The sequence below is a fragment of the Argentina silus genome (genome assembly GCF_951799395.1).
Source record: "Argentina silus genome assembly, chromosome: 17".
In the NCBI taxonomy this organism is placed as follows: domain Eukaryota; kingdom Metazoa; phylum Chordata; class Actinopteri; order Argentiniformes; family Argentinidae; genus Argentina; species Argentina silus.
Genome location: NC_139671.1, coordinates 9,875,119 through 9,891,021, shown reverse-complemented (window position 1 = coordinate 9,891,021; position 15,903 = coordinate 9,875,119). Strand labels below are relative to the sequence as shown.

Below are 15,903 nucleotides of genomic sequence, written 5' to 3'. Positions count from 1 at the left end.
CAGACCAGAGAATCTTGTAGGAGTCCTTTAGGTGCCTTTTGGCAAACTCCAAGCGGGCTGTCATGTGCTTTTTAGGAGTGGCTTCTGTCTGTCAGCCAGCTCTAGGAAGAGTTTTGGTGGTTCCAAACTTCATTTAAGAATGATGGAGGCTACTGTGTTCTTGGGGACCTTCAATACTGCAGAAGTTTTTTCCCACAGATCTGTGCCTCAACACAATCCTGTCTCGGAGGTCTATGGACAATTCCTTCAACACCATGGCCTGGTTTTTGCTCTGACATGCACTGTCAACTGTGGGACCTTATATAGACGGGGTGTGTCGTTCCAAATCATGTCCAATCAATTGAATTTACCACAGGTGAACTCCAATCAAGTCGTAGAAACATCTCAAGGATGATCAATGGAAAAAGGATACACCTGAGCTCAATTTCCAGTGTCATAGCAAAGGGTCTGAATACTTATGTAAGTGTGATATTTCTTCTTTTTTTTTTTGGCCCACCACCACACCCCTCATCGGGGATATTTGTTTTTTATTTTTAATAAATTAGCAAACATTTCTAAAAATCTCTGTTTTCGCTTTGTCATTATGGGGTATTGTGTGTAGATTGATGAGGAAATTTTTTTTGAATCCATTTTAGAATAAGGCTGTAACATAACAAAGGGGGGGAAAAGTGAAGGGATCTGAATACTTTATTACCTGTCACAATCTGTACACACAGTTGATCAAAAACACCTTTTCAGTGTGCAGAGCATGGGATCAAGCCACACAATGCAAGATTTCTCAAATCTGAATTGGGTGTATAGTGCAATAGGCCTATCCACTTTCTGAAATAATTCCGGATGTGTATCCTGATGATTATTGTACATGTTCAAGGAGAATCCTTTTTTCCGGTAGCCTGTAAGGGATGGTGAGCAGCTCCATGTGAACAGTGGCGAGACAGCTGTGTAAATCCTGAGTATGTTACGTCAGTTCATCGAGGATGCCCTGGAATGTGGTTATCATAACCAAGCTGATGCTGCGTGCGGTCCAGAGCGCGAAACCCGTTGGAGCCGATGAACCAATCAGAAAGCAAGCGGGACAATCCGCTTGGTGTCGTAAACATATCAGTCAGTGGGCTTTAATCAATCGGCACACTTCTTCAACATAATGCCCGGTCTGCTTCGGATAAAACGATGGTACAATGCTCAAACCATCGCGGACGTGGATTAAAAGGGTTGCATCACTCATTCGAGGACTTTTGAGTTTGCGCACATAATGCCTTGTTATACAAAGTTCCTGTTATTACTTTGTTGCTTCATCCTAATCGGAGAGTGTCGAAAGAACAAAAGTAGAAAAAGGAGGTGGTCTGAAGCGGCGGAATCTCACAAGCATGGCGCGTAAGTACCCGAGTCCTAGATGGTTTCCCCTTGCTCTCTGACAGTTAATCAATGTGATGTGTCCTATTAGCTCTCTATTACGCAATAAGTCACCTTGCCATGGCCAAGTAAAATCTCGCACTTTAGTCGAATCCTGCGTTCCGCTTATTTTATTTGCCTTAGTGCGTATAATGGATAGTTTCATGCAAAGCTCGAGATAGTCGTTGACATTAAAATCATATGTGTAAATATAAGCCCCCATATTAAGGTGGTTTCGAGTCGATCGTTGAATGCGCAACGGCGGGGAACCGTGCGTAAAAGTGAGATGGTCCAGAGCGCAGAGAAACTGCGATGGGTGAACCTTGTCCAAATGTGTCTTGAACCATGATTTATCTCTAACTGTATACTGCAAGTATGTATCACCCATACCATGCATCTCAACCTTGCTTTCTCTGATATATATGCCATTCTCCCCTTCAGATGACCCATGTGTTTCGTCAGTAATCATTTCATCCGTGAAATGACAGATTCATATACCTTCCGTGAAACGGTTCAATTATCCAACCTGTTAGATGTGTTTGAGGGGACGCACGGTGAATGTAACTTGTAGCTACATTTCCATGGTTAAATATGAGTTTCTCACAGTTCCCTGTGCGGATATTTCAATTGGCTTTTATTACTAGACTTATATCATTCTATTAACCTGATATCTGTGATTATTGCACATGGAGTTATGAGCCATTTGTGTGTGACCCTCAATGACATTGGGTCACCCTCAACGCATGAAAGCACAAATTCATAGTAGAGGGGTTTGGGTGGAGTGAGTAGGGTTCTATCTGCCATGTGCTATTCATTTAGGTAACAACCAAGCTCTGGTTCATACTGTATCGTATAAGGAATTCACCTCAACCTTATGCAAGACCAGTTGGCACGTTGAAGGAAAATCCTGTGCTTTGACAGCAGAGCAAAAAGATTTTGATTATCTGACCTTAACAGCGAGGACACGCGCCATCCCTAGTATGCATGCACAGTAGTTGCAGACAGCCACACGCTCAGCCTCACACACGCGCTTGCGCATACACGGATTTTCGATCAGCTGTTCTGGCAGCAATGCTCAAATCTCAATGACCATCTGATAGTGACACCACACCTTGCATGAGGCTTGTCAATAAGAACAAAATTCATTATTGGAATGACAGAAACTCATTTTCTTCACTGCATCATCATACATTTATGTACATCATATTTGTTTATGTTTTTAAAACAGCTGCTTTCTTACTTTAACATTGTATCCCTTTTATAATCTCACATTGTTATCTACAAATATTGTCTTGCCAAATTCATTGACAACTGTTTTCTTTTGCAGTCTGTTACAAAAAAAATTGGTAGATGGAACCAAATCTCGCAGGGTGAAGACAGACCATCTGCTGAAAGTAGATGACCATGATTTCACCATGAGACCAGCCTTTGCAGGTAAGAGCTGGGTCACCACCTTTCACTAATTGTCTGCTGTTACTAGGATAGATTTCAGTGCCCTCTAGAGGACTTGATAAAGTGTCCGACATTTCACTTGGGGGATCGTGGACAGCTCTGTTCCTCAGAGGCAGCAGTTCATGCAGTTTTTTGTGCTTGCTCCCCCTGTGAAATTAGATGTTTGCACTCTTTGCAATTAGTGACATAAATTGATCAATTAAGTGGCAGGAAGGAATGAGAACAATACCAGCTGGACTGCTGACATCTTGGACCAGATGGGTTAGACTTTGAATGGTATTGAGGAATGTCAGGCAAAGAAAAGTAGGCTTTATGTATGAAAAACTGTACCCTCCTCATAGGCAAACTAATTACATACTACATTCTTTGAACAAATATACCCCAGGGTAACTCTGGGGTATATTGATATTCAGTTCGCATTATCCACACCTATCCTCACATGTTTACACAGGCAGTGTAAATAGGACTTATTCTTATCATACTGTACACTCGGTGGAGCTGTTGAAGAACATTAAATGGGATACTCCTTTGAATTACATGTTGCAGAACATGAGCATACCGTTTAGACAGTAGGCTATACAATAGGGGATAGAAAGAGGATCCTACTTAAGACCTTCCTTTTTGTGTCCTATATGTAAGTTTGACACACAGACAGTATTGTGTCCCAGAATAGACAGCTTTGGGGGTTGTTATTGTCATGCTGACTTGTGTAAGCATCCTGATGCCTCTTGAATCTGTCTGAATTAATTTTGGTTGAAGATGTGCAGCACAGAAACTGTGTTTCCTCTTGGCTTCAAAAATAACGTCCGCACAGTGTAACTAATGAAAGCTCCTTACACGGCCGCTGCCTGCTCACTGGAGGAATGTTATTATGGAGGACTATGTGACGTGCCAGCAGGGGGTCTCAACACAGGGGTGGAAAACATCCCAAACACAATCGTACAAATCCCACTGGGGGAGCACTCTATTGTCCCATCGCATACAATAAACAGCTTTGTGGAGCATCCTTATCACAAAGAACACGCATTTAGCAGAGATAACAGTTAATTGTTTGGTTAGAATTAAACTACGCAGTGCACATACTTCTCCTGCGGATATTTTTCTTAGACAAATAGTGTGTGAAGTATGCATGCAGTTCTGTCTGCAGGTGGGGGCAGTGGATGGTAATAAGCCTCCAAATACCCCCAGTTTAAAGGTTATTCCTGTTTTCAACGTGAGGAAGTGCCCCTGCTATGGAATGACCATTTAAACTTTTATAAATAACAGACAAAGAGAATGTTTTTTATCCATCCAAGTTCCCATTTGCCGGGAGAACCTATGAATGTAAGTATTTTAGACTCTTCCCTGCCTTCCTCAGGTTTAAAACCCATCAGAGGAGTGTAAAGACCTGCCATGGCTTAATCACATTTGCATTACAGAGATAGCCTGTTTTCCTCCCATTTCATTCCTGTGATTTCGAAGTGCATCCGCCAAAGCCATCCCATCAATGGGATTTCTTTCAGGAGTGAGCAGCAGTGTCTAATGCAGGGCCTAGCCCTAATCTGGCCAGTGCTAACCAATCGTGGATTTAGATTTGCTAATCCATGAAAAGGGGAGCACTCCAGCGTCATTAGGTGAAATGGATAGGGGCTTTTTCAATTCAGCATACATGCCTCTTCATTACATGACGACATGCAACAGTCCTTTATAGCATATTAATAAACTAGCTGTCATTTATATCTATTTATTGCAATGCACTTATCTAACCTGAAACATAGGCTGAGATGCGTGTGACATATACATATAATATATATATAAATAACATATAAATAACAGATTTTCTGATCCTTCACTCTCTCTATATCTCTCACTGGTGTTTTATAGCAGCATATGTTCATGGACAGCTTAAATGATTGGACATACTCAGAGGTTAGATGTATGACCCATTAAGATTTGATATAATAAAGAAATGACACGATCAATCGCCATACTCTGCTAATCTAAACATCAATGTCCAAACATGTAGATCAAGCAGATTAGTTTACTATTTCCTTGTTAAATGACAATTCAATTCTAAAGGAATGTATAGCTTGTCCTAAATTCTATCATCTATTGTAATCAGAAAAAAGTCCTGTGCATGAACAAGCAGACTCCCATGACGACAAGCTGCTCCACTTGTATGTATGCCAGAAGCGGTGTTGTTTGTTGTTTATTTCAGTGTTGTGAGGGCTGGTTAATGTGCTCAGTAGAGCTGACTGGCTGGGGAATGGCTTGGTCTGCCATTTTGACCTCTCCAACAGGGACATTTAAGAGTCAGAGGTCTCTACATAACTGAGTGGATTAGTACTGGCCACTTATAAAACATTTCTATGACTCACTCAGGGCTCCCATCTATTTATCAGTGATGAGGTGGCTTGAATGAAAAATGGCGAAAGAGGATCTTCCCGAAAAGGTACATACATTCCAGATATTTTATCATCAGACTATGATCGACCATTACCTACTCATTCAGAGGTTGTCTGAAATAGGCTTAGATCAGGTGGTTTGAAAATTATTTAACGGATAGAACGCAGTGTGTCTTAACTAATGGTGTTAAATCATGTTTTCTGGACCTAACAAAGGGTGTTCCACAAGGATCAATTCTTGGTCCAGTTCTTTTTACTATTTACATCAACAATATTGTTTTATTTGTAAATAATTGTAACCTACATCTATATGGCAATGACACTGTTGTATATGCTATTGCCCCCACGATTGACCAGGCTCTTTCTGAGCTACAGTCTGCATTCGCTGTCCTGCAGAGAGCATTTGTTCGGCTGAGGTTGGTGCTTAATGCTGGAAAGATTTGGTTATTTACCAAAACACAGAAAAATTTATCTGATTTATGCATATATAGTTTGGGTGGTGCCCCCACTGAGCGTGTCCCTGCTTATAAATACCTGGGCATTTGGTTTGACAAAGACTTGACATTCAGAAAACATACAGAGGAGCTTTTTAAAATGCTAAGATTTAAGGTGGGCTTTGATTGCAGATTGTGCAATCAACTTTCATGCCAGTTCTTGATTGGTGATATCATCAACCAAAATGCTACAGCCACTACTCTTAAACCTTTGGATGCCATCTACCATAGGGCCCTTCGCTTTATCATAGGTGATAGTTTTAATACTCATCATTGCATACTTTATCAAAAGCTGAACCTCGTTCCCGCAGATCTATTCATTACTCCCTTTTTGTGTATAAAGCCCTACTGCATAAACTCCCGGCTTACCTAACCTCATTATTAAAATTCAAGAACATAAATTACCTAATTCGTTCTCAGAGTTGGTTAACTCTTGAGGTTTCCTGGGTCTCCACGGAATTGGGTAAGCTTTTAGTTATGGTGCACCTAACTGGAACAATCTACAGAAAAAAACAATCACATCTTGGTGAAAGATGTGATTGTTTCTCCTAATATATTGTGGTTTTATAGGATGTATTGATTTCTGTATTGAACTGTGTTGTATTTTGTATGTCTTGTTTTGTTATTGTGTAAATATTGTGGATAGGGTGCACCTGCAAAAGAGGTCTCAGTGTGTTTCCCCTGTATAACTAAAGCTTAAATAAAAAAATTTGCGACAGTAACCATCTCTGTTGAACAAGTATCTACCACCCCAAGCTTTGAACGTACAATGGAGTGAACCTGACCCCACCTAAGTGGTGGGTCAAATGCTTAGTTATCCATATTCTGGCTAGGAGCCCATGCAGCCCTCCTGTGTGTCCTCCCAGCAGCGAGGCCTCAGAAGTGTGCAGCTCCCACAGCCTCCACACCTTGCTCTTCTGTGCCCCGCCATGACGGGAGCAGATGGAGAGCACATGTAATCGCTATGAATGAAAGAGAAAACTTTGCTTAAATAACAGCCCGATCCCCAGTCTATCTAGGAGAGAGGCTGTAGGAGGGCAGGCTTTTCTCCCAGTAGGTTGCAGGTGTGTTGTCCACACAAGTCCTACTACAGTGGGAGCTGGGGCTCTGCCCAGTTTGGGATCTGATGGATGACATATGGTGTGAGTGAGGGTTGAGACAGGGCACACAGCTGGCACAAGGCGATGAGTTTATATCCTCTTCCAGGTAACAGACAAACTGACAGGCTTTACCACTGATTACATAAGCGTGTTCCGAGCCTGGCACTACAGCAGCACAGATTAGACAATAGCAGGCAAGGGGGAGACTACCAATGCATAATACTGAAAAAGTCATCACACACATACACAGTACCCTGCATGTCAACATTTAATATGGGATGATTTGGGCTGTGTGAAACAGTATGTTTACATACTAATTTTAATGTATTATAGTGCAGTATTACATTAGGGTTCATACTGTGTCATAGCAACCCCAACTGTTACCAAAGTCTAACTGCATGAAACTTGTCCTTCCACCTGATGTACAGTAACTGAAACCTCTACTCTCATTGCAGACCTGAATGAAGGTAACACTGATGATAAGGATTGTGTTGATTTGGTCACATAATCCGGTTATTGTGAATGTTGTTTTGCAGGCCCGGCTATCCCTGTAGGGGTGGATGTGCAAGTGGAGAGTTTGGACAGTATATCAGAGGTCGACATGGTAAGTTGTGGGTTGATAATCATATGCGTTTTGTCTATTTAATTGGTCATTGTAACATTTGAAATGTGGCTACTACTGCTGTAATGTAATGGGCAGGGGATGCTGTCACCTGACAAATCAAGCATCAAAAGTAAGTGTACCCTATATCAACGTGTCGTTCGATCTAACCCATTATCTTTAGGGCACATTCAAGAGTCAATTTGTAAAATCAGTGGGTGAATGTTTTGGTAGTGTATTTGAGCTGATATGCAAAGATACAAAATATATATTTAAAAATATATTATTATATATTTGGCATGTTCATTCATATTATTTTTTCAGATGGATACTCAAAATGGAAAATAAGAGCCCAGTGCTAAATCATATTTTTTGTGTTCAAACTAAGGGTCACACAAATACTCCATAGTAATGTAATTAAATGGGCCTTCTGCTCTAAGCTGCAAATTGGACTCCAAACTGCTGTCCTGATGTTGTGTAAGCCTCTGTGTGGGAGGACAACTAAGGATTACACATAATTTGGATCTCAGTATTTGGTATGTAATTGTATTAAGACAGACAGAGCTTTTAGATGATAACTATGCGTAATGATATAATATCAGACCCCATATGGATCTGAATAAAAAAATAAAGTGGGTCTGATATTTATATCATCATTATGCAGTATACAAATTGGTCTCAATTTGTAGTTAGTGTATATATTTGCTTTATACATATCTTGATAACAAAGGTATGCTATTATTTTGTTGGAGTTATTATTTAATATCACAGTCATATCACAAAGCTGCTATTATGTAATGCTGTGAGGGGAATGAAAAAAGAGAGTGATCTGCAGTGGTGATGGAGAGTGGCTTAGTCGGCACAGAACTGTGTTTGCATAGTAACAGAGCAACGAGAGGACAGGAAGGAAAGGGATATTGTGTCATTGACCAATGTAAGCTCTTAACCAGAATTGTCATTATGTGGCTCAGTCTTCTTTCTCTGAACATATGTTCCATGCTCATGCTAGCAACATATGTTTGATCATACACATACCCTGTAATCCTGGGACAGGATTCCCAGCAATTCCCAGTAATCTCAGCATACAACCAATGGTTCAATCTAGAAATCTCTGTTCATAAAAGGAGACGATTCATACTGTACAAGGCTGCAGTATGTTAATGTAGAGGCTATCTATTTGTGTTTTTGTAACCCCAGGACTTCACCATGACCCTGTATCTGAGACACTACTGGAAAGATGAGAGGCTGTCCTTCCCCAGCACCACTAATAAGAGCATGACCTTCGATGGGCGTCTGGTGAAGAAGATCTGGGTGCCTGATGTGTTCTTTGTCCACTCCAAGAGGTCTTTCATCCATGACACCACCACTGAAAACATCATGCTGCGGGTGTTCCCAGATGGACACGTGCTGTACAGCCTGAGGTGAGGAGGCGGCACTGGGAGTTGTGTTGTTGTATCACCCCCAAGTACTAAAAACAGTTGAATACATAACTGTTGTTAAAAGTGCGAGGAGGGCATTTCTATGATGCTATGTGCTGTAGCTAACTCTGTAGCTCCACATTTGCCCAACAGACATGTACCCAATCTCATAGAATCAAACTCTACAGCTGGGCTGTTTCATTGTTAATGTGTTCTTGTTTGAGTCATCATGGCAATGTAATGCTGTTGTGTCCTTGAATCCTCAGGGTCACAGTTACTGCTGCCTGTAATATGGACTTCAGTCGTTTCCCTTTGGACTCACAGACCTGCACGTTAGAGTTGGAGAGTTGTAAGTGCACTGTCCTTCACATTGTAATGAGGGTATTTTGTGAGATATAGATTTAAAATTCATATCCTTTGTCCCTAGATGCTTACACAGATGAGGACCTCATGCTCTACTGGAAAAGCGGGGATGAGTCCCTGAGCACAGATGACAAGATCTCTCTGTCTCAGTTCCTGATTCAGAAGTTTCATACTACCTCCAGGCTGGCTTTTTACAGCAGCACAGGTAGGGTCATGAATCTGGTCTGGTCTGAACAACTGTGAAGTACATTCTAACATACAGTGCCTTCGGAAAGTATTCAGACCCCTTCACTTTTTCCACATTTTGTTGTGTTATAGACTCAATTTAAAATGGATTAAATTAAAATAATTTGACATCAATCCACACACAATACCCCAGAATGACAAAGCGAAAACAGGTTTTTAGAAATTTCAGTAAATTTATTCAAATTGAAATAGAGAAATACCTCATGTACATAAGTATTCAGACCCTTTGCTATGACACTCTTAAAATGAACTAAAATGCAAAAATGTCATCAACAAATCACTCAATAAGTTGAATTGAGTCCATCTTAATGCAAGGATAATAGTTCATGTAATTTTGGAATTAATATCTTTGTTTTTATAGGGTCTCTGATTTGCATAGGAATCAATTACACACAGAGTCTACATCACAACAAAATGTGGAAAAAGTGAAGGGGTCTGAATACTTTCCGAAGGCACTGTACATACAAAACTATGAATCAATGTTTCAAGATATTCGTACTCAAAATGCATACACAATTGTAGAATATGTGTTGAGCAACAGCCTACAGTATATGGGTTTTATTTGCTACACCAAAAATACATTTTCCTATTTGTGCTGTTTTCCGCCTCCTCTCTCCAGGCTGGTACAATCGTCTGTACATCAACTTCACCCTGCGGCGGCACATCTTCTTCTTCCTGCTCCAGACCTACTTCCCCGCCACTCTGATGGTCATGCTGTCCTGGGTGTCCTTCTGGATCGACCGCCGGGCCGTACCTGCCAGAGTGTCATTAGGTATGAATACAACAGACAGATTAGTTTGTTCACGTCTACGGACGTGGCTACCTGTATTTTGATTAAAGTAGCCTATCCTGCATCCCTATGTTTTAAACAGCTCTAACCAGGGGTCATGTGTTGACTGTGCTTCAGGTATCACCACAGTGCTCACCATGTCCACCATCATCACTGGAGTGAACGCCTCCATGCCCCGGGTTTCCTACATCAAAGCTGTAGACATTTACCTCTGGGTCAGTTTTGTGTTTGTGTTCCTATCGGTGTTGGAATACGCTGCTGTCAACTACCTGACAACAGTAAGAGACGGGAAGCTCAGAGAAAAGTCCAGGCAGCAGGTAAGGGTCCCACATTATTACCAGTATTGTACTACTCTATGGGGCTGTTTCCTGAACATAGATTGAGCCTTGTCCTGGACTAAATCACACTTCCAATGGAGAATCTCCATTGAGGATGCTTTGTACGGCACTAGAACCATTAGAAGGGGCATTTTACAAAAAAAAATATTTTTTAGTATATTTCTTGCCACCATTAGTATGGTTCCTTGCCCTGACCTTCTCTCTCTCTGTGACGTCTGCCCTACAGTCCATGCCCTGCACCTGTGGCATGTCCCACACCAGGACCATGATCCTGGATGGGACCTACAGCGAGGCAGACACCAACAGTCTGGCAGGGTACACCAGGGCCCCCATGGTGAATGAGGACCCTCCGGAGAAGCAGGAGCACATGGTGGTGCATCTCTCCCTGGACAATGAGTCCACAGGAACCAAGAAGAAGCGCGGCTTCAGCTTCATCCAGAACACCCACGTCATAGACACGTACTCCCGCATGATCTTCCCTGGAGCCTATATCTTCTTCAACCTCATCTACTGGTGTGCGTACTGCTAAGACTCTCCACAGCTGCCCTATTTCAGGAGGACCTACTGGTTTTAATGCACCAGATAAGACAAGACAGTTATTTGACTTGAGCAAAGTGGTAATGGCCTCCATCTTGCACACCGAGGAGAAGGATTTCTGTGAGTCCTATGGCTGAGCTCAAAAAGGATTTAATGGAACTCTTGATGAGACTCTCCAGCCACAATGATCTCACTACTTGACTCAACTTGTACAGCTTTCCTACTATCTTTATTCTTACTGCTAGAAACATACACTACGTAGTCCAAGCAACATACTGATATACTCTTCAAACCAGAGGACTGGATCTTCCCTGCTCAAAACAGAGAAAAAGTGTTTGCATTACTGACATGTATGAACTTTCGAGTGAACTAAAAGTTGCAGGTGGGCTGAATGCCCAATTTTGCCTCCTTAACCAGATTCGGCTTGACACATGTCATATCCTTGCATAATCACACCAAGTGTTGCCGTTGGTAATATCATAATCAAGCAAACAAATCAGAAATTGTATTACATATGACTAACTCTTAATGGAAAAGGTATTGATTGAAGGTATTGATTGAATACATTTTTTTCAATCAATACATTTCATTTATGTATATGTTACTTAATGTATTCCTTATTTATTTATCTATTTTATTGAATTACTTACATTATTACTTTTTAGTGCACTGATGGATTCATATGCCATTACACCTTAAGTTGTTGAAGATGATGCATTGGACTGGATAGATGTTGCTTATGGCTGGTTACACAAAAGATGTGTGTGGGTAATATATTTATGAATGCCAATGTGTACTGTCACGATGCATGATGATGTCTGTTTTAAGAGAGATATTTATTTGGAGGGATTTTAAAGACATATAAAGCTTTATCAGTGATAAACTTGAACAGCCTTAAGTGAACTGTTTTCTTTTATATTGCCATGGTATCACAATATTTTTTTTCTTTTTTCTTTGATTGTTTGGGTTACATTAGATGAATGATATCAGACTGATATCATTTTGTGTGGGTTTTCCATCCAGTATTCCATCCAGCAAGTATTAGTGAAAATGGTACTGTATGTAGTATGTAGTTAGCCACAAGCATGAGCTGGGTTGACCAGGCTGTGATGTCACTCATCACAATGCACAAAGCTCTTGCATCTCCATTGCTGCTGTAGTCATGTCAGCATGTCGGACTAATTCTCCGTGCAAAGTAACCACCTCATAAAGATGTTGGTCCACCAGCTGCCAAACTGAGATTGGTTATTGTTGCATCATCACCAATGTTTAGAATGTATGCTTTTGGAGCAGATTTGATAAATAAAGGCTTTATTAAAAAAGCATGTTTGAAGGAAATGTGTTTGAGCATTATTTATGACCACATAGTTGGTATTTTACCGGTTGTCAGACAAAAGTAAAGTCAACAACATTGCAGGTGGACAAAGTCTTGGTTGAGTGTTTCTTGTGAAGGGCTAAGAGAAAACATTGCTGAAAATTCAGCAACTTCTAAGAATAATGTATTTCTGAGACAATCTTCCCGTATGACGTACATCTGTCTGTAATCCAGATTTTAGAGTGCATTCGGAGCACATTTAATCCCCAAACAAACAAATTATATTAAATTTGTCTCAGTGAGAATGTCTAAGATGCCAGCACCTACACAGTTCACTGCTACCATACAGTATGAGTACTCTCCGTCTCCATGAGGACAAGCCTGACTATGAGGACTGGACACGCAGTGAAGTACTGCAGCATCATAGGGTGTCAAGAGAGATGTCAGATTAATTCAACAGAAAAATAGGTACAGTAGTATTTAGTACTGTACTTAAGTAACAGAGTAACAGGTACAGGGATTACCTGGTATTTATCTTGAAATTGTATGGTAAAGGTAACACTAATAATAACTATACCAAAATAAAAAAGATCTCATTGCTCCCTTCACCCCCATCCACAACAAGCACAGTTCCAGTAGCCTAGCCTTGAACCTGGCAGCGTTCCTTGTCCCCTGCAGAGGAGGTCCTGCTTTCTGTTAACTAGCATTTATGCAATATGCTTATCTCTGTTGCATTGTATAATCTGTCTACAGATGGGCAGCTGACCCCATCCGCTGACCGTAGATCACTTTACCCCATCCGCTGTGCGTAGATCACTCAGACACAGGCAGTGAGGGAGACCCGGCAAGCCTCACTATTAATCCACCCGAAAGTCTCCCCAGAGCCACTCTTCCCAGAAACTCAAGATCTGTTAGATTAGATTAGATTAATGATTAGATTCAACTTTATTGTCATTGTGCAGAGTACAAGTACAGAGACAACGAAATGCAGTTAGCGTCTAACCAGAAGTGCAAAAAAGCAGTGTGAACAGTATATACAGGTAGTGCAGTATATGCGCAGTATCAGTTCTTCTCATCAGTTCAATTGTTTATGAAAAGTTAGAAAACATGATGAAATAATGTTAAACATTTATTTATTCAAATGGCAAAATTATATTCATACATTGAAAAAAAACATTTGACAACATAGGGCATGGGATTTTGTTGTGATATATTCATCCAGATACATTCAACTGAACCATCATCATCAGTTGACAGTTGGTTAGAACAGATTAACCTCTAATGAAGAGAGATAGAGAAAAAAAACATTATGTAATATCATGCGGTTGGCTTTGCATCAAGTGCTGCAATCTTCCACCCACCAAATCCAGATTAATTCTGTGTGGGGAGAAGCGATCTGGGAGGTGGGGAAAAATCTGTTAGTTCTAAAGAAAAACTGCTACTCTTTGCAGAACTGCATTCTGAGGTATTTATACAATAGGAGAAGTCTCAAAACCAAACTTTTTTTCCAGCAATAACAATAACAGTTACTTTGCAATCAGATACTGTAGGGAGGTATTTAAGACTAAGTATCCAATCTGAAATCCAGTGCATTAGATGATGCCAAAGTAACAGTTAAAGTAATTTTTTGCTCAGGTCACATGGTCAGGAAATACTTTGGGGAACGCGGTTTAACATTAGACATATATGTTCACAGGGCATTTTTCGCTGAACATCACCACGACTGATCCACACTTGCATGCCAACATTACTAAATCCAATGACATTTGAGACCATGCTGCTCTCTATTGGTTGAAAGGAAGTGGTACAGGGAGCTGTTAAAAAAATCTAACCTAACCAGATGCATTCATGTCATCTAAATTCTATTCAGTATTTGCCACTGGCATGGCTCTCAGACAGCAGGTGGTGGTGCTACAACACATATATGGTGTCATACAAAGAGACTGTGGCGAACACTCAATGGTGAGACGTTGTCTTGCATTTGCTTGCTTATCTATAACACACTGTGTGTGTGTGTGTGTGTGTGTGTGTGTGTGTGTGTGTGTGTGTGTGTGTGTGTGTGTGTGTGTGTGTGTGTGTGTGTGTGTGTGTGTGTTATGGTTAAGCAAACATATATATATATATACACTCACCGAACACTTTATTAGGAACACCTGTACACCTTCTCATGGTGGAGGTGATGTAAAGGTATGGGGAATGTTTTCTTGGCTCACTTTGGCCCCGTTAATACCAATCAATCATCGCTTGAATGCCACAGCCTATTTTATTCTTAGAGTATTGTTGCTGACCATGTGCATCCCTTCATGGCCACAATTTACCCATCTTCTAATGGCTACTTCCAGCATGATAATGCACAATGTCACAAAACAAAAGTCGTCTCAAACTGGTTTCATGAACATAGCAATGAGTTCAGTGTTCTTCAGTGGCCTTCCCAGTCAACGGATCTGAATTCAATAGAACACCTTTGGGAGGTGGTAGAACGGCAGATTCACAGCTTGAAAGTGCACCTGAAAAATCTGCATGTCATCATGGACCAGAATCTCAATGATCATATATTCATATATATTATATGTATATATTATTATATGTATATATTTGCATTATATGCATTATATGTATATGTAATTATATATGTAAAAAAAAAAAATCAAGCATTTCATAAAATAACGTAATTATGCGTAATCTATTTAGTTTTAGATTTAGAGATGAATGAATTTCCACTTCCTTCCTTCCTTTTTACATTTTATTATGTAATTGATAAACGATTTTCATAATTATTGCCTTATTAGTATGCCTCAAAGCTTTTTTATGTATTTAACTTGAACGCGCACGTTTCGTTATCGGAAAAGGGGCAAATCTCCATACGGGCTAATGCTCTAAGCAAGAGGAGAGTAACCGCACCTTTGGGCCGATATAGTCCGCTTTTCGCGAACGATGGCTGAACGATTTCTCTGAAGTAAGCCTAATGTTAAAATAAAGCAAGATTGATAGTGAATTAAACAGGCTATGCGCTACTACAACATGGGCTACAAATATAGCGACCTGCCTCGCACAAAGTCATCTTGGGAGTCATGATGAGGCGTGATGAGTCATCATGACTCCCATCTCACCAAAATGTGATGGTTTCAAATAATGCTATTAAATAAAGCAAGGTTAATTCATGACATCCACACAATTCAAATAATTACTCATGTAAATCATTAAAGCTCTATAGTACGCGTAATGCGCCTCCCAGTTCTCCCGTTTATCATGACTCCAACCAGGCTCCCAACTAACCCAAATCTGTGGGCTGCATTTAAATATTGCTATCTTGTAAAGCAAACTAAATTCACGCATCCACACGAATTAAAGAAGCACTTTCGATTTGATCCACTGCGCGTAATTGACTTTCAATGCGACACTGTGGGATGGAGGGGGATAAAGGGGACCTGTTCTTTCATGCAGGATGATATTTTTAATGCTCCCAATTCCGG

At 40.6% G+C, this 15,903-nt stretch overlaps 1 protein-coding gene across 1 annotated transcript; it reads left to right on the top strand.

Moving 5' to 3' along the window:
- Positions 1-1,252: 1,252 nt before the first annotated feature.
- Positions 1,253-11,107, top strand: LOC310817882 (gamma-aminobutyric acid receptor subunit rho-2-like; the record flags this gene model as incomplete). The annotated part of the gene is made up of 9 exons (XM_083688601.1): positions 1,253-1,374; positions 2,720-2,826; positions 7,359-7,426; positions 8,621-8,844; positions 9,108-9,190; positions 9,269-9,409; positions 10,070-10,222; positions 10,358-10,557; positions 10,805-11,107. The coding sequence occupies 9 exons, from the start codon at positions 1,253-1,255 to the stop codon at positions 11,105-11,107; spliced, it is 1,401 nt and encodes a 466-aa protein (XP_083544727.1).
- Positions 11,108-15,903: the final 4,796 nt, after the last annotated feature.